The 26395-nt window shown below is 43.0% G+C and overlaps 1 protein-coding gene across 1 annotated transcript; it reads left to right on the top strand.

The window, feature by feature from the left end:
• Window positions 1-697: 697 nt before the first annotated feature.
• Window positions 698-22303, top strand: Sec22b (SEC22 homolog B, vesicle trafficking protein). Its single transcript, XM_004659088.2, has 5 exons — window positions 698-884; window positions 7636-7745; window positions 10698-10858; window positions 14391-14537; window positions 20366-22303. Exons 1-5 carry the CDS (start codon window positions 810-812, stop codon window positions 20518-20520), a joined length of 648 nt encoding a protein of 215 aa, XP_004659145.1. The 5' UTR covers window positions 698-809; the 3' UTR covers window positions 20521-22303.
• Window positions 22304-26395: the final 4092 nt, after the last annotated feature.

The raw sequence follows: 26395 nt of genomic DNA, 5'->3' as shown, positions 1-26395 counted from the left end.
ACATGGAGAGTTTCAGCGGGGGTGGGGAACTCACATAAAAATCTGAAGTTTAATCTGAGTTCAAATCCTGTTCCCATCTCTGCTAGAAATACCTTGGAAAAATTATCTGAACACTTTCCCCAACTCCAAAACACTCCTATTAGATTGTTTGGTTAAATTTACAAATATTCATAAAGCACTTAGCAGTTTTTCTATTCATGCAAGCACTAACTATAGGCATGTAGTAAACAGTTATTAAAGTATTTATACAATTTCACTTTTTTTAGTTTATAAGATTCTTGTACCTATGTTCTCTCATTTAATATTTGCAAAAGCCCAGAGAAAAGTGATGGAGATATTTCTTAGTGCTTAAGGCGTTGGCCTGCGAAGCCTAAGGATCCAGGTTCGGTTCCCCAGAACCCAAGTAAACCAGGTGCCCATGGTGGTGCATTCATCTGGAGTTCTTTTGCAGTGCCTGGAGGCCCTGACACACCCAATTTCTCTCTGTGTAATAAATTTTTTTACATGTCGTATCTTTATCTTAGAGACTGGTACATCCAATAACCCTATCCTTCCTTCAGCGCAGACAGAGCAACCGGGGAAGCCCCGCAGCGGTGGGAAGGGAAGACCCCGGAACTAAGGTTCCCGTAGCTGTAGTTCTCGGTGGGGAAGGCCAGCGCTGGGAACCGGAAGTGAGCGGCTCAGGAGCAGCTTCCGGCCACCTCAGCGGGAAGCGGAGACGCCAACAGCTGGCTCGTCAGGGGATCGGGAGGCGGGTAGCTGCGGCCGGGCGGGAAGCGGAGCGGCCTTGCGGCGTCGGCCGGGGAAAGATGGTGTTGCTCACGATGATCGCCCGAGTGGCGGACGGGCTTCCGCTGGCCGCCTCCATGCAGGAGGACGAGCAGGTGAGCTCCTCGCCCGCCCGCGCATCGCCGCCGCCCCGGGCGCAGCCCTGCGGAGCGGCCGCTCTGCCTTCAGCTCGGGGGTCCCCCCTTCCCGGGCCTGGGAGAGCCGTCGCCACATCCCAGCCCCCCAAAATCTCCCTTGTCTTTGCGGGGAGAGCTGAGTACTGCGAGGTCGGAGGAAAGTGTTATTACCTGTTTTTAGGCAAAAAAAAAAAAAAACCCCAACCAACCAACCAAACAAAACCCAGTAGATCCAGGATGCCTTTGGCTAATTGTGATCTTTGACTTTTTAGGTGATATCTTAAACTTTAGGACTTTTTTTTTTTTTTAATGTTGTTGCTTCCTACTGTTAAGGCTGTACACACTGACATCCTAGGGGATGGGTTAAAAAAAAAAATCAACCTCGTAATTTCTTCACCTCGTTTTTCTGTAGCACCTGATCCTTGACCTAGCTTGCTGACATCTTTTGAAAGTGGATGAGGTAATGTTGCCACTTTCCACACGGTTGTGAAAGTTCAGTAAGGCAATTGCTTCCAAGGCGATGCCTAATTCCCAATAAGCCCAGCCAAAGAGCTGTGGTTTATTGTATCGTATTCCTTGGTCTTTCAAAACAAAACAAAAAACAAAAAAATTCTTGCTGGGCGTGGTGGCGCACGCCTTTAATCCCAGCACTCCGGGAGGCAGAGGTAGGAGGATCGCCGAGAGTTCGAGGCCACCCTGCGACTACAAAGTGAATTTCAGGTCAGCCTGAGCCAGAGTGAGACCCTACCTTGAAAAACCACAAAAAAAAAAAAAAAAATTCATTTTTTGAGTTTCCTGAGGCGGCAAACGATGCCCTTAGCAATTTTATCCTACTAGGTGGTCAGGAATGTATGGAATTAATTCAAAAGAGTAACCCCACATGTTTTAAAAGCAAGCTGTTTTGTGCCTTAGAATCACAAAGAAAATTTCCCATGGGAGACAATTTTCATGAAGGGAAGTTGTGGATGGAATTTATATAATTTATTTAAAGTGGCCACTTTTACTTCTCCTACAATTCTAAATAGTGTTGTAAAACCTTGAATCTTAACATCTCTCAGTTTCGGGGGGTGGTGTGGAATTTTTTCATGGACTTTACATTCCTGCATTAAATAAATAAAATGAATCTTATTGAATACATCAAATATGCCAGTCATGGTGTTAGTTTTGGGGATTAGAGGGCAGAGTCTCTACCTTCACGCAATTTATATTCTAGTGGAGAAGTTGATGACTATTGTCATTAGTAGAGTTATTATTGAAGAGGAAGTGTTCAGTGATTGAACACAAAAAGATGCCTACATTTCTTTTGGGAGATGATTTCCCAGCAATGACATCTGACTTGACAGCAGGGTTTCATAGTAAGAGATTGTGTGAACGTACATGTTTACTTTCCCTTTAAAAGAGTAGTGATAGAGGTGATAATGTTGCAGGTTATACTGAATGAAATATTTCTTACTCATCCACAAAACAAAGTCTGTTGAAATTAACTAGTTTATTTCAGTTTTCCCTGTTTTCTGTTGAGTTTACTGAGAGTTTGTTAGTACACTTCTGTAGTGTAATTGTCAAAATGAGCCCAAGAGTATAATTTCAGCAAGGGAGATAGTGTGGGAGATTTTCTTAAAGGAATTGCACTTTGAGAAATACTCTTACCTATGAAGGGAGGGTGGCCGTGGGGAGGAGGTACAAAATCCAGTCTCTTTTCCCACTGCTATATTGAGTGTGGACAAAAATACAGAGGAGTAGGAACTCATTCGTGGGCTTTCTGTTTGACTTGGTGCTTTACTGAAAAACTAATTGATTTTTTTTCTTAATTTTAAACTTTGTTACTGGTCTGCCAAAGGCTTGCTTTGTTTCACTGATAAAAAAATTCTACACAAAAAATTTATTTTAACAATAGTTTTATTTATTTAAGAGAGAGAATGGGTATGCAAGGGTACCTAATCACTGCAAACAAACTCCAGATGCATGCACCACCTTGTGCTTACATGAGTATTGGGGAATCAAACCTAGGTCCCCGTGTTTCACAAGCCAGTGCCTTAACCACTAAGCCATCTCTTCAGCCCTCTTCTCTGGATTTTTGTGAATATTTAATGAGAAAACACAGGTTTAAGAATCTCATAAACCAAAAGAAAAAAATGAAGTTTGCTTTTGCAGTTTTGATTTTAAATGACAGTCTCTTCAACTTATACTATCTGCAAAATATCAACCTTAGACTTGTCTTTTTGTTTTGTTTTGTTTTGTTTTTCAAGGTAGAGTCTTACTTTGGCCCTTGCTGACTTGGGATTCACTATGTAGTCTCAGGCTGGCCTCGAACTCACGGGATCCTCCTACCTCTCGAGTGCTGGGATTAAAGGTGTGCGCCACCACACCTGGCTGAGCTACTTGTTTTTAGTCAACATCTTGCTCTAGGCTAGAGACTTAGTGCCCTATCAGTGTACTGTACTGCTTTAAGACTTTACTTCTTATCAGTCCAGAAGTATCTTTTTTCTGTTTGTTTTTATTTTTAGAGGCAGGGGCAGGATCTTACATAGGGTTGGCCTTGAACTTCTGGTTCTCTTGCCTCAGCCTTTTGAGTGCTAGTTTGCAGGTGTATACCACCATACCCACTATAGAAATAACTTCAAAAATACGATTTTTTTATTTTATTTGAGAGAGAGTATGAGCACAGGCCTTTGCAAACAAACTAAAGACAAATGTGCCACTTTGTGCATCTGGCTTTACGTGGGCACTCAAACCTGGGTTGGTAGGCTTTGCAGGCAAGCACCTTTAACTGCTGAACCATCTCTCCAGATCCTAGAAATAAATTTCAAAGAAATGGATTTATTTTTTATTTTATCTTATTTTCTTTTTTGAGACAGGGTCTCATGAAGCGCAGGCTGTCCTGAACTTTATGTGGACTAGGTTAGCCTTGAGCTCATGGGGACAGTAAATTCTTTTTTTTTTTTTTTTTTTTTTTTTTTTGGTTTTTCGAGGTAAGGTCTCACTCTGGCTCAGGCTGACCTGGAATTCACTCTGTAGTCTCAGGGTGGCCTCGAACTCTCGGCAATCCTCCTACCTCTGCCTCCTGAGTGCTGGGATTAAAGGCGTGCACCACCACGCCCGGCGACAGTAAATTCTTAAGTCTCTTTACTGACAGTAGATATAATTTCTTAGCTGTTTGCTCGATGCCAATTCTTGTGTAAGGTTACTTCTTACTGAAGATGAGTAGTTACTTGGAAAATACAACAGAGAGTGTGTTTCACATGGAATACAGACTGTTTTAGACATGGTGGTGCCTCTGTGCTTAGCTAGAAATACAGGCCGAGGCAGGTAGATAGATGAACTTATACCCTGTTTCCTTTCCTCCTTTTTCATGGTATACTTTTCCTTTTGGGATATTTGCAATTTCTTCATTTACCTTTTGTTCTACCTCAGCACACAAAAGTGGTGCCTGCATCCAAGTTTGTTTGCAGTGGCAAGAAGCCCTGGTGCACCCACAGTCATTCTCACTCACTCTCTTTTTCTCTGTCTCTCTTAACTAAATAAATACCTACAAACTGGCACATTGAGTGGACTCGGCCTGACTCTCTTGGCTTACTGTATGCTTATCATCACCTCATTCATATGAAAATACACAGTTTGGGGCTAGGGAGATGGCTCAGCAGTCAAGGGTACTTACACAGGTTTGATTCCCCAGTACCCTCATAAAGCCAGAGGTGTATGCGTCTGGAGTTCATTGGCAGTGGCAAGAAGCCCTGGAACGCCCATTCCCCCTTTTCTCTCTTTGCTTGCAAATAAATAAAAGACATTAATAAAAAAAATGAAATGAGAGCTGGGTGTAGTGGCGCACGCCTTTAATCCCAGCCCTCTGAGGGCAAAGGTAGGAGGATCACTTGAGTTCCAGGCCACCCTGAGACTACATAGTGAATTCCAGGTCAGCCTGGGCTAGAGTGAAACTCTACCTCAAAAAACCAAAAATGAAAAAAATGAAATGAGGCTGGGCATGCTAGTACCGCCTTTAGTCCCAGCACCTAGGAGGCAGAGGCAGGAGGATCGCTGTGAGTTCGAGGCTACTTTGAAACTACATAGTGAATTCCAGGTCAGCCTGGGCAAGAGTGAGACTCCACCTCGCAAAACAAACAAAAGAACCCACAAACAACAAATAAAAAGAAATGTACAGTTTCTGTACTTGTACATTTGTTGACCTGCCACTTTATCATAGCTTTCTTTATTTACATATCTCACCAGTTTCAGATTTCACAGTGTGCATTCTCAGATCTCCGATCTAAGACAGTAGGAGGACTGGTATAAACATTTTTTAATTAATTAATTTTTTATTGACATCTTCCATGATTGTAAACACTATCCCACGGTAATTTCTTCCCTCCTCCCATTTTCTCCTTTGAAACGCCACTCTCCATCATATGCCCTTCCCTTCTCATTCAGTCTCTTTTATGTCATCATCTTTTCCTCCTATTATGATGGTCTTATGTATGTAGTGTCAGGTGCTGTGAGGTCATGGATATCCAGGCCATTTTGTGTCTGGAAGAGCATGTTGTAAGGAGTCCTACCCGTCCTTTGGCTCTTACATTCCTTCCTCCACCTCTTCCACAATGGACCCTGAGCCTTGTAAGGTGTGACAGAGATGTTTCAGTGCTGAGCACTCCTCTGTCACTTCTTCTCAGCACCATGATGTCTTCTGGGTCATCGCAAGGTCATCGCCATCTGAAAAGGGAAGCTTCTCTACCAAAAGTGAGAGTAGCATTAATACATGGGTATGAACACTAAGAGTAGTGCTTATGGGGCAGTTGGGTGAGCATAGTGTATGCATTTAGCCAGACCCCAGCAGGTGTTATACCCCTCGGGCTCATGACTACCCCTGTTGTAGGTTTTCAGTATCAGGCATGTATTCCCTCCTATGGAGTGGGCCTCCAGTCCAATTAGAGGGCAGTTGGTTTCCCCCATAAGAGATGTGCCACTATTGCACCTGTTGGCTCATTTGGCCTACCTGGCCAAATCTAAGGCTTGCTGGTATAAACATTTTTATTTCAACATTTAGTTGTTAAATATCTGCAAAAGGGAGACTGTGGTTTCTCTTTTAAGCAGGCACCTTTAACCACTGGGCCATCTCTCCAGCCCCTAGTGGTCTATCTTTCAATCCAAAGTAAGTAGTTTCAAATCAGGATAATTATGCTTTCCCATCACATGGCAGGTCCATGCGCAGAGGGGCTGATGAACCAGTGAGATGTTTCTCTAAATCTGGAGACCGGCAAGTTCAGATTAAGGGAGTAGTAGATTTCATGTCAAATGAGGGCCAACTCTGAATTCATAGATGTCATCTCTGACCAGGTCTTTGCATGGTGCAAGGGCAAATGAGTTTTTCTAGGATTTCTTATAAGGATACTAACCTCAGTTATGAGAGTTCCATTGCTGTGATCTAATCACCCCCCCCCCCAAGACTCAACTTACTAACACCATATACCTTGGTGGTTAAACTTGTGTTTGTTTGTTTGTTTTTTGGTTTTTCAAGGTATTGTCTCACTCTGGCCCAGGCTGACCTGGAATTCATTCTGCAGTCTCAGGGTGACCTTGAATTTATGGAGATCCTCCTACCTCTGTCCCTGAGTGCTGGGATTAAAGGTGTACACCACCATGCCCGGCCCTGGTTAAGCTTTTTAATTTTTTTTTTTTTTATGAGAGAGAGAGAGAGGGAGGGAGGGAGAGAATTGGTGTGCCAGGGCCTTCAGCCACTGCAGTTGAATTCCAGATGTGTGTGCCATCTTGTGAGCATATAAAACCTTGTGCTTGCATCCCCTTGTACGTCTGGCTAACGTGGGGTCTGTAGAGCCCAAACATGGGTCCTTAGGTTTCGCAGGCAAGCATCTTAACCACTAAGCCATCCCTCCAGCCCATGGTTAAGATTGTAATGTAAGGACTTGAAGGTGATAGAGACTTTTAGACCATAGGTAGAAGAAATTTCTCTCCCTCACCTGGTATGAGGATAAGTTAAAAATGTTTATGTTTTCTGCTCTTCATGCATTGCTTATCCTTTTTGGATATAGTAAGCTAATTAGGTATGATTTTATGCTTTCAAAATGATACCACTAGAGTAGACACCCATTTTTTAAATCTCAAAGCATTTTTATGTTTAGGGAAATGGCATAGATTTGAATGTTAGTATTTTCATTTGTGTTAGCATATGTTCCTCACTTTTTAAACATGCTGTCCAGACTCAAGAACCAATTAGATTTATGCAAGTAAGGATATCAGTATTTGTCCCCACCTTGTTCATTTTTACCTATTTGAAGTGATAGTGTTTGTGAGTTTTCAGCCACGGATGTGCTTGTTCACAATTTTTTAGGTGCACTGTCACTTTGTGGACACTTCTGCTCGATAGTCGGACGTGAAATTGAGAGTCATCTGCATGTCATTCCCAGGATGTCCTCCTGACTACGGCACAGGCTGCGTGGGTCCATTAGCAGGAGGGGGGGTACTGACCCACAGTGGAAAGGACACTGCGTGCTTTAAGTGCTGTTAGGACACACACCTTTGCTTCTCAGCATTTGTGATGTGCTCTTGAAGTATTAGAAGGTAGTCTTCCTACTCTAAAGGAAAACCTTGTGTTAAAATGAATCTCAGTAACCTGTAAATGAAGAACCTTATTTGCATAGTGTTCTGATAATGTCTTGATGCTTCTAAATTGATAACAACTTTTTTTGCTTAAGAATTATTTAATGAAGGCATCTTCTTTCAGTCTGGCCGGGACCTTCAACAATATCAGAGTCAGGCTAAACAGCTGTTTCGGAAGTTGAATGAGCAGTCCCCTACCAGATGTACCTTGGAAGCAGGAGCCATGACTTTCCAGTGAGTATAGTCCTAATTTCTTTATGATGACTGACATATAGAATACCAAAATGTAACACCTTGTAATAATACTAACACTTTCTTAAAAGGAAAGGTAACTTAAAAAATATGGTCTCTTCATGGAAGCAACCTTTCTGAGTCTTATTTGTACAAAAATTACAGTAATTTAACCTGTTAACCTGTGTCTAATCAATCCTGTACCCGTCACATAGTTTTTACTTTAGGATTGTCTTGGAGCCAAGCGTGAGTTAGGTACCACTCTTGTTCAGACGTTTACTAACATTGTAATTTTGAGCAATTCACATAAGTTCTCCTAACTATAGTTTTTCTTGAAGGGATTTCTTACAGAGATTTTAAGGGAAATCATGTGTGCTATTTAGCATCTTGCCTGGCATATAGGTAGTAGTCAATAAATGCTAGTTACACTGTAGGGGAAACACTGTCAGAACTTAGCAGTGGTATTTTAGTTTCTTTGTGCTATTTATTTTTGGTTTGTCTTTCATTGCTGAGGGTTAAACACAGGGCCCTCACACATGCTAAGCAAATGCTGTCCCCCTCAATGACATCCCTAACCCTCATCGCTCAGTCAGCGGTCAAGGGAGAGCTTACAGCTGAGATACGGATGGAAGGGTTAGGACTGGGCACTTAGTTATCTGTAGATAACTGGTATTAAGTGTTTAGTCTGTGGCATGTTGAATCTGGTAAAACAAGGATGGTTAAAAGGAAAAAGTAGTATAAGAAAATCACAGGAAGATAAAAAATAATTGGCTAAATGGTTTTTGTGTTTTGCTGTTTTCAGAACCAAGTAGCAAGGTAGATTTGTCCAGGGAGGACCTCTAAGTTCAGGTGAAAACCAGCCGGCCAGCACCACTTGCAGCGAGACTTCAGCCTATCACAGACAAGTGTGCTGCAACGAAACCCCCACCTGCTCACTAGGAAGATGGTAGACATCCCATGTCATTAAGTGCTAACTTACATAGCGTCTGAAATGTTTCCTGTAGATTCAATTTTCAGTGCCTCCAAATACAGTCCTAGATGAGGTAGTGTGCATCTGTAGTCTCAGCTACTCTGCCTCTAGGCTAAAGCAGGAAGATCACTTGAGTCTATGAGTTCAAGACCAGCTTGAATACCTTAGCAAGACCCTATCCCAAAAAGTACATGTGTATATCCATTTGATTGTATGGTACAGTTATCTTCCCTACGCATGGTTTCTGCCTCGGTGGTTTCCACATTCAGAGGTCTTCAAGCCAGACTGAGAATATTAAAAAAACAAAAAACAAAAAACAATTTTCTTGCAGCTGAACTAAATAGGTACAGATGTTTTTTTTTCCCCCTTTGTCTCTAAACAACATAATATAGCAGCTATTTATATAGCATTTACCTGTGTTAGGTATAAGCAATCCCGAGATGACTGAGTATACAGGAAGATGTGTGGATATGGTGTTATTTTAAATATTTATTGATTGACTTGAGGGGGGGTGAGGAGAGAGAGAATGGGAAGCCAGGGCCTCCTGCTGCTACAAAGGAACTCCATACACTTGTGCCACCTTGTGCATCTGGCTTACGTGGGTCCTGGGAAATCGAACCTGGGTCCTTTGGCTTCTCATGCAAGTGCCTTAACCGTTAAGCCATCTCTCCAGCCCTACTGTGGTATTTTATATAAGAGACATGAGCATCCTCAGATTTCGGTAGCTATGGAGATTCTGGGATGAATCCCTTGTGGACACTGAAAGATGAATGACCATGCATCTCCATGGTGGAATAAAGAAGGAAAAATCTAGGAAACGTGTCATGGAATTGAGAAGTTTTCTTCTACTTGAGCTGTCATGGACCTTCACCATCTCAGTTTTTTCCACTGAAGAGCTACTGAAAGGTCAATCTTTGCCGGCAATGTCTAGACCTTTCATACGTGTGTGTTCCTACTCGTGAGGCTCGCGTGCAAAGCAGGCGCAACATGAGAGCAAGGCGTCTTCAGCTTTTCCGTCCTCTCCATTCTGTCCTTCTGCAAGCGCTGTCCCGTGGAGTATGGCTGGCTTTTACAGGTACCGGGTGTCTTCTAGAGGTTTTGAGCAGGGTAATATATGGTCCTGTTTACTTTTGTGGAGTAAAACTGGTGCTGTCAAGGATGGTATAGAGTGAGTTCCAGGAGACCAGTTAATTCACCTGCCCAACAGGGCAGCGTTATTATTAAAAATTACTTGTGGGGGGAGAGGGCCTGGAGAGATGGCTCAGTGGTGAAAGGCACTTGCAAGCCATACCGCCGGGGTTTGATTCCCCAGTACCTACACAAAGGGGCGCCTGTGTCTGGAGCTTGTTTGCAGAGGCAGGACGCCTTGATCCACCCAATCTTTCTCTGTGTCAATTAAATATTTAAAAAATTATTTCAGGGGCTGGAGGTATAGCTTAAGTTAGTAGAGTACTTGCCTAGCATTTGTGAAGCCCAGAGTTCAATTCCCAGTACTGTACAAATTAGGCATGGAAGTTAAAACCTGTAATCCTAAGTCATTCTGACTACATGGCAGGTTCATGACCAACCCAATCCTACCAAACAAATAAATCATATTATTTTAAGGGTCCTGGGAGATTATGTAATAGTCTTCAGTTATCCTGTAAAATACCTGAGGAGTTAAGTACAAAAGGCTGGGATGGGAGAGTACGTTAGGCTGTGGACCCTTAAGTTTCTTAAACTGAAGAGATCTGGCTTAGGTTCTCATGCTTGCACGGTAAGCACCTTACTGACTCTGCTGTCTCCCGGCCCCTGGATATACTGTGGTAATAGGAAGATGGTTACAGTATGATTCCAAGGATTTGTAGTGTGATATTAACCTGTGATTTAGCCACCCTTGAAGGGCTTAGGTCGAATATTGTCACAAATTTGTAGAGCACTGAAAGTCCATTTCAACCTGAAGCAGTGTTGCTTTACAGAGAACTTTGTCCCTTTTGTTTCTCCAGCTACATTATTGAGCAGGGGGTGTGTTACTTGGTTCTGTGTGAAGCTGCCTTCCCGAAGAAGCTGGCTTTTGCCTACTTAGAAGACTTGCACTCAGAATTTGATGAACAGCATGGGAAGAAAGTGCCCACTGTGTCTAGACCGTATTCCTTCATTGAGTTTGGTAAGCTTCGATCCCTTGTTTCTCTATCAAGGGAGCAAACACTGGAGAAGCTGTCTGGTACACTATAGAATATTGGTGATTTCTTTCTCTGGTGTTTTGTCCCTCAAGTTGTGGTTCTGCCTCCTTTCCAATTGCACAGTTATGTCTTTCTGAATCAAGGAAGTGTATAAGCAATTTTTGTTAGTCTTCTATTCCTTTTCCTATAGAATGTGGACCCATTTTTACATTTGTGACAGGAATTATGCGTGAAGATCTACTTGGTTGCATGGCAATAGCCGAGCTGTTCTTTTTCCAGCATAGACGTACACAGAAAGACTCATTTTATGGAAATCAGAAAGAATAGTGGTTTTATTAGTGCAATAAAATCCTCTAATTTATGGGCTGGAGAAGATGGCTTAGCAGTTAAGGCATTTGCCTGCAAAACCAAAGGACCCTGGTTCTATTCTCCAGGACCTACATTAGCCAGAAGCACAAGGAGGCACATGCATCTGGTGTTCATTTGTAGTGGCTGGAGGCCTGGGCATGCCCATTTTCTCTCTCTGTCTCTTTTTTTTTTCACTCTTTCTCTCTCAAATAACATATTTTTTAAGATCCTCTAAGTTTAAAAAAATTACTAGACAACAATATGGTATTAGAGTATAATCTACTACATTTAGAAGTATCAAAAGTGGGGCTGGAGAGATGGCTTAGCAGTTAAAGCGCTTGCCTACAAAGTTTAAAGATCCCTGGTTTGAGGCTCGATTCCCCAGGACCCACGTAAGCCAGATGCACAAGGGGGCACATGCATCTGCAGTTCATTTGCAGTAGCTGGAGGCCTGGATGTTCCCATTCTCTCTCTCTCTCTCTCTCTCTCTCTCTCTCTCTCTCCTTCTTTCTCTCTCTGTCTGTTGCTTTCAAATAAATAAAAATAAAAGAGAAGTAGCATATGTGGATGTCTGTATTGTACAAGAATTATGGAAAGACTCAGTACCAGTCAGACCTGTTTATGTGTCTAGTGTCAGCAGGTTAAAGGGAATGTCCCAAGTACACCAAGTATAGGGAGTGAGATCAAGGTGGATTAGTCTACATTGCTGAAATTTTTAGTTAAAAGAAGTTAGTCAGGCTAGGAAGGTGGCTCAGCCATTAAGAGTATTTGCTGTATAAGCTAGAAATTATCAAATTCAACTCCCCAAACCACCTCTTACCTGCATGCACGCACACACACACACACACACACACACACACACAGCCCACAAACAACCCCTGGGTGTGGCAGTGCAGGTTTCTAACTCCAGTCAGTGGGGCTGGGGCTGGGGCAGCGTGGACAGTAGCTCCGTGTGGAGGGGAGAGCCTGTCTGAAGGAAGGAAGTGTGCAGGTGAGTGATGAGAGGGTTCCCGGTGTTCTCTGGCCTCTGCATGCAGGCCCACTGTGTGTACGTCTGCGCTCATATGTGCATGCACCACAGATCACATAACGCGCGCACGCGTGCACACACACACATACAGAAATCAGTCTTAACTCTCAGAATTTCTAAAGTTTTTAAGTTTGCTAAATAAATGTGTCAACTTACTTTATAGAAATTTTTTTTAAAAATATGGTGTACACCTTTAATCCCAGCACTTGGGAGGCAGAGGTAGAATTGCTATGAGTTTGAGGCCACCCTAAGACTACATAGTGAATTCCAGGTCAGCCTGAGCCAGAGTGAGACGCTACCTCGAAGAACCAATAAATAAATAAATAAAATTGACAAAACATTTTTACTGTTTTATAGCTATAAGCATGTTCCTTCATATGATGTCCAGTTTTTCAAACTTTTTTTCTGGATAATATAGTGAATCCAAGGGGGAAAAAGCAAGACAAATATATCAGGTCACACAGGAACTGGATGTCTCACTCAAGTTGGTGCCAGAGGACACACAGAAATATGCCCTAAGGGATCCACCATGTTCTTGGGAACTTGGGACTATAAACAGTTGTTCCAGGCCTTGGGCTAGAGAGGTATAAAGGGAAGGGGCCATTTCTTAACTGAAAACTGGAACATCAACTGGAGAGATACTGCCATCCCAAAGTGACTTCCCAGGAAGGAGTGCGGGTGGGAATGTGAAACCCTGACGTCACTGTTCTCACTTTCCTGCCTGCCCGGGCCTCCTGCACTGCCTGCTCCTCAATAGAAACCAGAGGGTAAGGAAGCCTGCTGATGCGCTCCACACACAGCCGCATCCCGAAGTGCAGAAGGGTGGAGTTGGGAGGCAAATGAAAATACCTAGCTCACAGAACCTGTTTTTGCCAAAAGTTGAAAGTACTTTTTGAGGTTTAGAAAGGTTTTATTATAGGGATACTAGCACTTATTAATGCTTAAGAGAAGGGAAGAGGAAAGGTCACAGAGCTCCTGAATGAAAGGAGAAATGGGAAAGCCCCTCGTGGGGACACATTTTTGTGTGTCTGTATTTGAGAGAGCACATGGGAATGAAAGGGCGGCCAGGGCCTCCTGCCACTACACATGAGCTCCAGGTGCACGCACCACCTTGTGCATCTGGCTTATGTGGGAACTACGGAATCAAACCCAGGCCATCAGGCATTGCAGCAAGTGCTTTAACGACTGAGCTACCTCTCCCGTCCTGTGACACTATTTTTATTTTTATTTTTTTTTTTGGTTTTTCGAGGTAGGGTCTCATTCTGGTCCAGGCTGACCTGGAATTAACTCTGTAGTCTCAGGGTAGCCTTGAACTCACAGCGATCCTCCTACCTCTGCCTCCCAAGTGCTGGGATTAAAGGCGTGCGCCACCACGCCCGGCACTATTTTTTTTCTTAAATATTTTACTTATTTATTTATTTGAGAGAAAGAGACAGATCAATAGAGAGACAGGATGGGCACATCAGGGCCTTCAGCCACTGCAAACCAACTCCAGACGCATGCACCCCCTTGTGCATCTGTCTTATGTGGGTCCTGGGGAATTGAATGGGGGTCCTTTGGCTTTGCAGGCAAACGCCTTAACCGCTAAACCATCTCTCCAGCCCCCCCGACAATAATTTTAACAGTAGTGTATTCTTACAGTTTTGAGAAATGCAAACATAGGCTGAAATGGATGACACTGCTGTTTTATATTGGTATTTTGGGCAAATTCCCTATCACATATATTTGTCCGTATTTTAAGAATGTGGTAAGTTTGAGAGTGTATTGGAGAAAATACTTGAAGGTAGTTTTTCTTAGGTTGTTAATGATCATTAACTCTTGCTACTTTTGGGCGGTTTTGTGGCGCATGTGCAGAATTCAGTAATGAACCCCGAGGGTCCTCTGAAAGCAAGAAAAGCTTGCTGAAGTGGGAGTTGATTCCTCTCAGATTGTAGTAGCAAGTCCTTCTAATTCTGAGGTGTCCGAGGGAGACTTCTTCTAGATGATCATCTAGCCACATCTTCACGTTGTATAGACAGGCATTGAAGCCCACAGTGGACAAATGGCAGACCTAGGAGTAATCTCAGGCAGTAACAGAGGCATATCCAGGGATCGATTCGTGTCAGCATCTTGTTAACAATTACTTTTCACCATTCTAGATACCTTCATTCAGAAAACCAAGAAAAACTATATTGATAGTCGTGCTCGGAGAAACCTGGGCTCCATCAACACTGAGTTGCAGGATGTGCAGAGGATCATGGTGGCCAACATCGAAGAAGTGCTGCAGCGGGGAGAAGCGCTCTCAGGTACGGGCAGTGCAGGCCTCTGGGAAGAGGGGCTCCTGCCACAGGCAAGATAGCTTATCCTGCACACCCTTTGTGGCTGTTGGGTTCCACCTTTGACTTCTCAGATTAGACTGTATAAAACTTATGAGCTAATAGAGGTTTTCCTTTGCATGATTAATCGTGGTGTGTTAGAACAATGTAAGGACTCATCCTGAAACAATTACTGTCTTCATGAGTTTATCTGCGCAAGTTAAGGGAAGTGAAAAGAAGTAGAAGAAATTGTGAAAGATATCGTAGTGCTTTCAGGGGTAATCTCTTTGGCAGGTAAAATGAGGTTAAAATATATATATATATGCACAGCCGGGCGTGGTGGAGCATACCTTTAATACCAGCACTCAGGAGGTAGGATTGCCATGAGTTCGAGGCCACCCTGAGACCACATAGTGAATTGCAGGTCAGCCTGAGCTAGAGTGAGCCCCTACCTCAAAAAAAAAAAAAAAAAAAAAAAAAAAAAAAAAAAAAAAAAAATATATATATATATATATATATATATATATATATATATATATATATATGTTTAGGTTTGGGCATGTAAACTCTGTATAGTTAATATTTTAAAGTTTTATATCTCTTTCACATACCTTTTAAAATATTTCTCACTATAATGTTTGCAGATTGATTCCTTAGTGAGTATATCTGGATTCTGCCTTGTTACATATTCATTGGTAAATGGGTTTGTTTTGTTAGGAATTACAATTTTTTTTTAAACTTAGTGAGTTGTTTTTTTTTAATTAATTAATTTATTTATTTGAGAGCGACAGACACAGAGAGAAAGACAGATAGAGGGAGAGAGAGAGAATGGGCGCACCAGGGCTTCCAGCCTCTGCAAACGAACTCCAGACACATGCACCCCCTTGTGCATCTGGCTAACGTGGGACCTGGGGAACCGAGCCTCGAACCGGGGTCCTTAGGCTTCACAGGCAAGCGCTTAACCACTAAGCCATCTCTCCAGCCCTACAATTTTTTTTTGAAAATTATTTTGTTTATTTGAGAGAGAGGAAAGAGAGAGAGAAAGAATTGACATGCTAGGGCCTCCAGCCATTACAAAAGAACTCCAGACTCATGTGCCACCTTGTGCACCTGTATTTTGTGGGTCGTGGGGAATTCAGCTTGGATCCTTTGGCTTAATAGGCAAGCACCTTTAACTCCTAAGCCATCTCTCCAGCTCAGGAATTGCAAATTTTAACCTTTATGTCAGTAGTTAACACAACTATAGCTTCATACTCTTTAAACATCAAATGTTGACTGTAAGTTTTTATTATAAGAGACTGATAGCTCCTACTTGCTATAGACTAGCCTGGGAACTTCTCTGAAATCTAAACTCTATGTGTCTGTCAGTTTATCCACAATGTAAGAGTCTCAGAACTTCTAGTGTTTTTCCTCAGTCAGCATACATTTTTAACCTGTAGGTTACATAAACTTTCCACACTCTCAGAGAATAAGTAGAGAGAAAGGACGTAAATATCTATCGAGCACGTACATGTTCTAGGCCGTCTGCTGGGACAGTTTCAGACATCCTGTCATATTAGTGACTTCTCTCATTGCTGTGACCAAACCCCTGACAAAGCAACCTAAAGGAGGAAGGCTGTCACAGTCGGACAAGATCCCGTACGCTAAGACAGGGAGGCATGGCAGCTGGCCTCCCAGGGGTTGGGAGTGTGCCACCGGGACCCTCACCTCTTCACATCTTGCTGGAACAGGAATCAGGCAGCAGACCTGAAGCAGGGCAGGGCTCAAACCCCAAGTCCCACCGCCAGCGACTCCAGCCGCTAAGCCTCACCTCCCAAAGGTTTCACAAGCACCACCAGCTGGAGACCAAATATTCAAACGCAAAAGTGCGTGTTGAATCTTTGTAATAATCCTGTGTGAAATGGGTAGTTTGCACCAGTTTTTTAAAAATTATTTATTTACTTTTGAGAAAGAGCAAGAGACAGAGACAGGAGGCAGATAGAGAAAATGGGCACGCCAGGGCCTCCACCTGCTGTAAATGAACTCCAGATGCATGTGCCACCATGTGCATCTGGCTTATGTGGGTCCTGGAGATTTGAACTGGTTCCTTTGGCTTTGTAGGCAAATGCCTTAACTGCTAAGCCATCTCTCCAGCCCCATACCAATTTTATAGATAAAGAAATAGAGACCTGGAAGAGTTCTGTGGCTTACTAAATGATCACACCGCTAGTTCCTAGTAGAGAGCCGCAGTTACCATCCATGCCAGCAGGAGTGATGGCTGTTCTGATGGTCACTGTCACCTTGGGCACTTCCATTGTCCTTCTGATAGAAAGACTGGCCAAACGACTCCTCAGGCAGATTTGTTGTTGTTTCTTACCTTTTGTCTATCAAACATATGATATCTTATGCTTATATAGTAGAGAGATTCTCTTCAGTATTCTTTATTTCAGGCTGGTGGTTCATGTCTGAACTCCAGCAGCACTTGAGAGGCAGGAGGATCACAATTTCCAAAACCACCTGAGCCATATACAGTAAGCTGCGGTGATGGTTAACATTGTCAGTATCCCTGGATCCAGAATCACCCAGGAGACTGTGAGCGAGTTTCCTGGCCAGTTTAATAGAAGCGGAGAGCACCATCCCGGGGCCGGGCTCTGGAACTGACTAGAAAGGGCAAGGTGAGCTGAGCAGCAGAACCCATCTGTTACTCTGACTGGTACGTTGTGACCAACTGCTGCATGCTCCAGCCACAGGTCTTTCCCACGTGTTGGACTGTACACTGAAACTGTGAGCCAAAATAAGCCCTTCCTTAAATGGCTTTTTGTCAGGGTGTTTGTTATAGTGGTGAGAAAAGTAGCTGGCTGGCCTGTTTGAAACAGACAAACGATTGCTAGTTCATGTAACCTCGCCTCGCTTCATCTCAGTAGGTGAGTCATTCAGCAACAACTTGTTCTGTCAGCACGGGTGGGGTTGATTAAGAGACAGTTGAATATAAACTTGGGCAAGTGATAAGGGAGAGACGGCCCATAAGAAGCTCACAGCGTGCTCCCCGCACCTGAGTACAGGCTCCTCAGAGGAGGGAGGCACAGCAGATGTTCTGTTTGCTTTTTTGTTGTTTTGGGGGTGTTTTAGTTTCTTGTTTCTTCGAGGTAGGGTCTTACTATGTAGCTAAGGCTGACCTCATTCTCATGATCCTCCTGTCTCAGCCTCCCAAGTGCTGAGACTACGTGTGTGCTTGAAAAGTACTGAGGGTTTATTAGTTTTTGTTGCTTTGTTATGTGTGTGTTTGTATGTTTGTACATGTGCGCATGGGGAGGTCAGAGGTCCACATTGGGTGTCTTCCTCAATCTTTTCTCATATTTATTTATTTATTGGTTTTCTGAGATAGGGTTTTGCTCTAGCCCAGGCTGATTTGGAATTCACTATGTAGTCCCAGGGTGGCCTTGAACAGCAGTCCTCCTACCTCTGCCTCCCAAGTGCTGGGGTTAAAGGTGAACGCCACCATGCCCAGCTCCCCATCTTATTTTTTGAGGTATATTCTCTCACTGAATCTGGAGCTCACCAATTCAACTAGACTAGCTACCCAGCAAGTCCTGGGGATCTTCCTGAGCCTGTTCCCCATGTGGGATTATAGACATGTGCTGCCATGCCCGACTTCCACGTGGGTATTGGGGAGCCAGACACTGGTCCTCCTGCTCCTTTACCACTGAGCTATCTCCTCGGAAAGCTCCCTCAAAGAAGTGTTTTAGGGAAGAACAAAGAAATTGAGATTGCAGGATAGATTTTCGGAAATGTATTTTTAATACTTTTATTTATTTGAGAGTGACAGAGAGGTGGAGTCGGGGCACACCGGAGCCTCCAGGCACTGCGAACAAGCCCCAGACACCTGTGTGCGCCATGTGTGTGAGGCTCTGCGGGGCGCTGGCCGTCAGGCTTTGCAGGCAAGGGCCTTTAACTGCTGAGCCTTCTCCCCAGCCCTCATTTTCAAAGATTTGAAGAGGGAAAGCTGGATCACAACTCACCTCTGGTGAACTGATAGTTTGTTTTCATTTTTAAAATACGCCCATCTTAGCTGGGCAAGGTGGTGCACGCCTTTAATCCCAGCACTTGGGAGGCAGAGGAAGGAGGATCGCCATGAGTTTGAGGCCACCCTGAGACTCCATAGTGAATTCCAGGTTAACCTGGGCTATAGTGAGACCCTACCTCGAGAAAAGACTAAAATAAAATAAAAAATAAAAATAAATGCCCATCTTGTGCTCAGATAACAGTTATAACAAGAAGACAACAGTATTATAAATGCCCTGGGCAGAGGACAACCTTTATTTTACGAGACACTGGTGTTTGGGGGATTTTTTGCATGTGTGTGATACGTGTGTATGGTGTATGCACAGGTATGTTCCCCTGTGTCAACCCCTGTGCTCGCCTCTGGAGTGGTGTGCTTACTGAGGTGGCAGAAAGGAAATGCTGGGTGGCCCCTTCTGCCTGTTCTTCCTTGAGCCCACGTCTCTTACTGAGCCCAGAACTTGCCACTTTTTCTCACGCCCTGCCCCTTCTCCAGTCTGCTTCTCACAGAGCTGGGCTTACAGACATCCAGCTGCATACGCGGGTCCTGGCGATTGAACTTGGGCCGTCTTTCAGACCTCCCTTGGCCCTCATGCTTACACAGGAAGTGCTTGTAAACACAGAGCCATTTCTCCAGTCTAAGCTTCGGTTTGAATGCCTACCATTATATTGTAATTGTGTAACTTTCCTTTGCATATTGGAATATAATTTTCGAAAGCTTTAACTTCATTACTCTTTACTAAATGGGCCATCTTAGAAATTTTAACAATCACCACTGAAATAGAGCTTAATACTCAGTGTTGGAATAATTGAATTTTCTAGTTATCTGAGTCAGCCTACATGCATTATCATTTTTCAGCATATGAACTAATGTGATTTAGGCCACTTAAAGTATTATAGAATGATAATTATCAGAAAAATATCAACGAGGTTAGGGATGAACTCAACAGTACACTTGGCAGAAAGCGAGAGAGAAGAGAAACTGCAAATGAACTCCAGTTACGTGTGCCACCTTGTGCATCTGGCTTTACGTGGGTGCTAGAGAATTGAACCCAGGTTGTTAGGCTTTGCAGGCCTTACTGCTGAGCCCTATCTCAGGCCCTGGTCAATTTTATTTTCCCCCGAGGTAGGGTCTCACTCTAGTCCAGATTGACTTGGAACTCATTATGTACTCTCAGGCTGACCTCAAATTCATGGCAGTTCTCCTACCTCTGCCTCCTGAGTGCTGGGATTAAAGGCGTGCACCACCACGCCCAGCTCAAATTCTTTTTAAATGATTATATATTTTATAGTGCTTCAGTATCAGTATATACAACTTTATATACTGTATTCCGTATACTTGATATCAGCCTCAAAAGTGACGTACTGATGACTGGTGCATGCTGTAATGCCAGCACTCAGAAGGCTGAGGCAGCTGGATAATCTTGAGTGTCTCTGAGCTGGTCTACATAGCAAGTCCCTCTTTCAAACAAAACATGATCACTTAAGCTCCATGGTTGTTTGTTATCAATCCATTCATTTTTGGGTGGTGGTTGTTGTTTTGGTTTTGGTTTTGGTTTTTTGTGATAGGGTCTCACTCTAGCTCAAACTGACTTGGAATTCACTATGTAGTCTCAAGGTGGCCTTGAACTCATGGTTATCCTCCTGTCTCTGCTTCCTGAGTGCCAGGATTAAAGGTGTGTGCCACCACAGCTGGCTCATTTTGGTTATTTTTATGTCTTTAGATTTTTGATATATACTTCAAGGGACTAACTGGTGTTTTCTGTTTTTCCTTTTGACAGCATTGGATTCAAAGGCTAACAATTTGTCCAGTTTATCCAAGAAATACCGCCAGGATGCAAAGTACTTGAACACACGCTCTACTTACGCCAAGCTCGCAGCGGTCGCTGTGTTTTTCATCATGTTAATAGTGTATGTGCGCTTCTGGTGGCTGTGAGGTAGTGAGCTGGTCAGTGGTGAGGGAGATGCTAGAACCCAGCAGGTGTGTGTTTCCAGGAAGCGGAGCTCACAGGGATGTATATTAGAACCCAAGTGGAACTTCTGCTTCTGAACACCTTGCAAGAGAAGACAAGCTCTGAAAATGAAAGATTGCACCTCAGTTAATGGAGCTTAACCCTGTGTGGAAGCCTCTTTGGGGGGCAGAGGCTTTCTGTGGGTGCTAAGCCATGTGTGTTAGGGAACAGTAGGTTGTTTTATTTGTTCATTTTTTTCTTCCTAGTACATTTTATTTTAAACAGCACTGACTGTAGCACCGTCTCATGAAGCCATCAGTGAGATTTAAGGTAGTCAACCTGTGCTAGAAAATTCTGAAATCCCTTCAAAGAAGGCAGCCTTTTGGGAAGTTTTTGACTTTAATCAACATTCCTTCTGTTGGTGACATTTGTGATTTTCTGTAGTCTGAATGTTTGATGGCCTTTCAAATAAGACTGCAAGTATGTGAAAGTTCATTGCTATGCTGGACAGATCTTGTCTGTTGGCCCCTGTAGGAAGTTAACCTTTGTTATTTTCCTTTTATATATTGCTTATTGCACAATTGCTTTAGGATTAAGTGAATTATATTAAGATGCCGTGAAATTATATAGCACTCCTTGACTAAGAAGCTAATTTTTTTTTCTCATTTACTCCTTAAACAAAAGACCTAAGTTAGTTTGGAACGTTATTAGTTTGCGGTGTGTGGTTTATGATGTAAGAGCTAATTCAGCATAGGATAGCCAGAGGCTCGGGCTTTATGAGAAGCAAGGCTCAGCTCAGGCTCCAGCCTTGTCTTGCCCCTTACAGCAGCCACTCTGTCCACCATAGTCTTCCCATCCTTTTGGTGCCTCTTGCCACAATTTGTTCACAGTTTAAAAATTCCCCTGTCTGAGTAGTTTCATGTCCCATAAATATCCTTCCAGGATACATTCAGATTTCAAAATGGAAAATGTTCAGCCATATAGTTAATTAAATTTATAATATTTGCAGATCAGCTGTGAAACTAAATACACTTTATCTGAGAAAGTCTCCAAGAGCGCCTCATTCCTGTGTCACATCATGTAAGTTTTCCAAGAATGTTCTAGAGATCGATAATTCATTAGCTTCTATTAGCTAATAAAAATACATATTTTTTTTTTCCTTTTTTGCTCAGGGATAATAGGATTTCTTTTTACCTTCTGAGGTGGAATTTTTTAAATGGGAAGAATAGGCCTTTTGAATATTGTCCCAAGGACCAACAACATAACCTATAACTCTTGCACATGTTGCAAATACTTCTTTAAATTGTATAGAAAATGAGCCAACTACTTATTTCTTAACACATTTGGGAAGAATTTTAGTAGGCAATTTTATAACCCTAAAAGATCATCAGAGCTACTACCTGATTCCTGGTAGAGAACAACTATCCTGTTTCCTACAAGAAGGCAAATAGAAGTGCTTATTTTATTCCTGATAATTTACAGAACTAGAATAAACATTTTTCTTCTATTATGAACCTAAACCTGTCAATTAGAATTTTTGCATGAAATACAAAATTACATTTTATAGAGAATTAGTGCTTTTAAGTTCCTAAAAGGCTTATCACTCAAGTAATGATACTGGCAATAAAAGCCTTCAAAAGACTGAAAACCTAAGTAGTGGTACCACAGCATTTGGTGCCTCTGGAGGAGTGGAGAGTGGCACCTTGTTGTTGAGAGTTGCATGCTGCAACTTAATAGCAGCGATGAAATAAATACTTCTAGAATGTTCCCTTCAGTGTGAAGTTTGTTGTACACATATCCTTCTGCCTTATCTCAGTGGCACTAAAGCAAGGAGCAGTGTAAATGGTGAGCAAGAAACAGTGTCTTAAGATCTGGAAGTAGAAAACTGAGAGAACCAGATTCTGAAGAGGCTTCTTACTAGGAGTTATCAGGAAGGTTCACCAGATAAGATGTGTTAACAACCAAACAGGCATGTAAAGTAAAAAGTTATCTTAAGTGCGTGCCTTTAATCCCAGCACTCCAGAGGCAGAGGTAGGAGGATCGTTGCGAGTTTAAGGCCATCCTGAGACTACATAGTGAATTCCAGGTCAGCCTGGGCTAGAGGGAAAGCCTACCTCAGAAAACCAAAAAAAAAAAAAAAGCATTTTAAACATGAAAACCTGGGTATACTTTTAATCCCAGCAGAAGTGGAGGATTGAGGTCAGTTCCAGGGCCACCCAGGCTACAGTGAGACCCTACCTTGGGGGGAGGGAAGCAGTATGAAGTCACTCCATGCACATTAAGAAAGGAGGAAAGGGCCGGGCATGGTGGCACATGCCTTTAATCCCAGCACTCGGGAAGCAGAGGTAGGAGGATCACCGTGAGTTCGAGGCCACCCTGAGACTACATAGTGAATTCCAAGTCAGCCTGAGCTAGAGTGAGACCCTACCTCGAAAAACCAAAAAAAAAAAAAAAAAGGATAGGAGGAAAGGATACCAAACTTGTGTCTAGAGAAGCAGACTGATGTAAGCAGTCGTGACCAGTGCAGGACACATGTAGAGTGAGGCACATTGGGATGGCACAGCTTGGTTCAGCTGAACTTGGGATGAAGAGAGGAGCAGGAGGAAGCAGCAGACGTGACTCCTAGTGATGGTATGGTGATACAGCGTCATGTTACATCAGGTCCTTATTTTGGCCATAGTGCCAAAGATCGGAAAGGAATTAGCTTGAAAGTAGGGAGACGGCATGTTTCCACGTGCCACGCGTGTGTGTATATCAGCCATCTTGTTTAAGGCAGGCAAGGGTCCGTTTGTTCACTGCCATAGGGGAGGGTACTGAGGAGTCCAAACTCCAGTCCTCTTGTGGCAGCCACTTCATTCGCTGAGCCATCTCTCCCGCCCCCAAGCAGGCCACTTTGAAGAGGTTTTCAAGAAAGGAGTGATCCAGGGCACCAGACAGTAACTGGTAGGTAACTCTCTTTCAAACAAAGACCTTATTTGGTCCTCTCACAGACCAAGCCTTTGAAGTCTGTGTGCAACTATGCTATAAATGAAGGCATCTTATATTTTTACTCTGAAATACTGAAGAGTTAACTAATTTTCCCAAAGTCACAGAGCTAGAACTTAAGGACAGTATTTGAACCCAGACCAGACAGTTTGGCTCTGTGGTATGTTATGTTTGTTTTGGGGGAGGATGTTGCTATTTATATATTAATTTTTAGGTCAGAGTGCAAATAAGTGAGTTTCATGACAGCACCTTTTCATACATGCCATGGTTTGTTCTTGTTCCTTCCCTCAGTTTATAATCACTGCATTATACCACCAGGGAGTCAAATACACTACCAAAAATGTATTTTAAGTTTAACACAGGCAGAAATAATCTTAGGGCACTGAGAAAAGCCCAGTTGTCATGGGTTGAGGATGGAGTGGAGGGATGGCTTAGCAGTTAAGGCACTTGCCTGCAAAACCAAAGGACCCAGGTTCGATTCCCCGGGACCCACGTTAGCCAGCTGCACAAGGGGGCACATGTGTCTGGAGTTCATTTGCAGTGGCTGGAGGCCCTGGCATACCCATTCTATCACTCTTTCTCTGTCAAATAAATAAATAAAAATAAAACACTTTTTTAAAAAAGAGAATATTCTTACAAAGAGGCTTCCTGGTTGTTGAGACACTGAACTTCATGGCTTGTTTCAGTAAGACCTCTCAGAAATGTCAGAATTTAGAAATAGTACTTTGGGTTATTTTAATGTCTAACAATGGTTCTTAAGCTTTTTTTTTTTTTTAATGTTATTTATTTATTTGAGAGAGAGATAGAAAGAGGCAGATAGAGGGTGGGCATACCAGAGCCTCCAGCCACTACAAACAAATTATAGACACATGTGCCCCCTTGTGCATCTGGCTTATGTGGGTACTGGAGAATGGAACCTGGGTCCTTTGGCTTTGCAGGAAAGTGCCATTAGTGAATCCATCTCTCCATCCTGGTTCTTAAGCTTTCGGAGACATGTTTGAAATTCTAATTTTAAGAATCAATGTGTCTTTACTCCAGAAAAACAGGTACGTGCACACCAAGTATCATGTGTCATCTGAGGCTGTTCAGAGCTGCAGAGCCTGTTTATGACTTGATGGTACATGATCCCTCAGCTAAGAACTCCAATTTGATACAGAATTCAAATCTCAAGTGCCCAGAGGCCTTGAAAACTGTCCAGCTGAGATGAGTTGGAAGACTTTTATAGATTGAACTACTTTTTGGATGATAAATACTCTTTTTTTAAAGTATTTATTTATTTATTTATTTGAGAGCGACAGACACAGAGAGAAAGACAGATAGAGGGAGAGAGAGAGAATGGGCGCGCCAGGGCTTCCAGCCTCTGCAAACGAACTCCAGACGCGTGCGCCCCCTTGTGCATCTGGCTAATGTGGGACCTGGGGAATCGAGCCTCGAACCGGGGTCCTTAGGCTTCACAGGCAAGCGCTTAACCGCTAAGCCATCTCTCCAGCCCATGGATGATACATACTCTTTAAAAAATTTTATGTATTTATTTGAGAGAGAGGCAGATATATATATAGAGAGAAAAACAATGGGGGCATCAAGGCCTCTAGCCACTGCAAATGAACTGCAGATGCATGCGCCACCTTGTGCATCTGGCTTACGTGGGTACTAGGGGATTGAACCTGGGTCTTTAGGCTTCACAGACAAACACCTTAATCACTAAGCCATCATCTCTCCAGCCCTTGGATGAGACATACTCTTGAAGAACTGTACATACAAAAACATTTCCATCATATTTTCCCGAGTAACATTCAGATTCTTGGTTCTACTGATGCGTTTTGGGTTTTGTTTTGTTTTGGATTCCAGTTATACTAAGACATTTAAGGAGTTTCAAATTAATTTTTGTTAGTAAGAAGCTTCATTACAAAGGCAAGTTAAGGAGTTAGGTAGATAATCACTTCTGTACACAGAATTCTTTTACTTTTTTAAAAGTTTATTCACTTATTTATTTATTTGAGAGAGAGAAAGAAGCAGAGAGAGAGTGACAGAGAAAGAATGGGCATGCCTGGGCCTCCAGCCACTGCAAACGAACTCCAGATGCATGTTCCCCCTTGTGCACCTGGCTTACGTGGGTCCTGGAGAGTCGAACCGGGATCCTCTGGCTTTTCAGGCAAATGCCTTTCTTAACCACTAAACCATCTCTCCAGCCCCTGTACACAGAATGTAATAAAACATATATTAGAATGCTTTACAATATAAACCTGTACCATATTAAGAATTTTCCCCCCACTATACGGAAGCATGAGCATTGTTGGCCACAAAATTAAGGCTTGGTTTTGTGTGGTCAGCACAACTGGCCAAACCTCAACAGGTGGTTTACCAGGTAGACGTGTAGTCTAGGCTGTGTAGACGGTAGTGCCTCTGATTGCCACATAACTAAATAGGACTAAATGACTTGCACTATAGTTTGCAAAATGCATGACATAGTTTGAGATGGAATCAGCAAATTGAATCTTGTTTTTTTTTTTTTAATTATTTATTTATTTATTTGGGAGCTACAGACACAGAAAGACAGATAGAGGGAGAGAGAGGGAATGGGCGCGCCAGGGCTTCCAGCCTCTGCAAACGAACTCCAGATGCGTGCGCCCCCTTGTGCATCTGGCTAACGTGGGATCTGGGGAACCGAGCCTCAAACCGGGGTCCTTAGGCTTCACAGGCAAGCACTTAACCACTAAGCCATCTCTCCAGCCCTGAATCTTGTTTTCTATTATTAAGTTTTGTTTTTAGAGTAGGGTTTCATTTTAGCCCAATCTGACCTGGACTTTTTTTTAAAATAGTTTTATTTATTTGAGAGAGATGAACAACGAGAAGGAGGCAGACAGAGGTTGATTA

The sequence above is a fragment of the Jaculus jaculus genome, chromosome 19 (assembly GCF_020740685.1).
Source record: "Jaculus jaculus isolate mJacJac1 chromosome 19, mJacJac1.mat.Y.cur, whole genome shotgun sequence".
Taxonomy (NCBI): domain Eukaryota; kingdom Metazoa; phylum Chordata; class Mammalia; order Rodentia; family Dipodidae; genus Jaculus; species Jaculus jaculus.
This window is presented reverse-complemented; position numbering and strand designations above follow the sequence as displayed.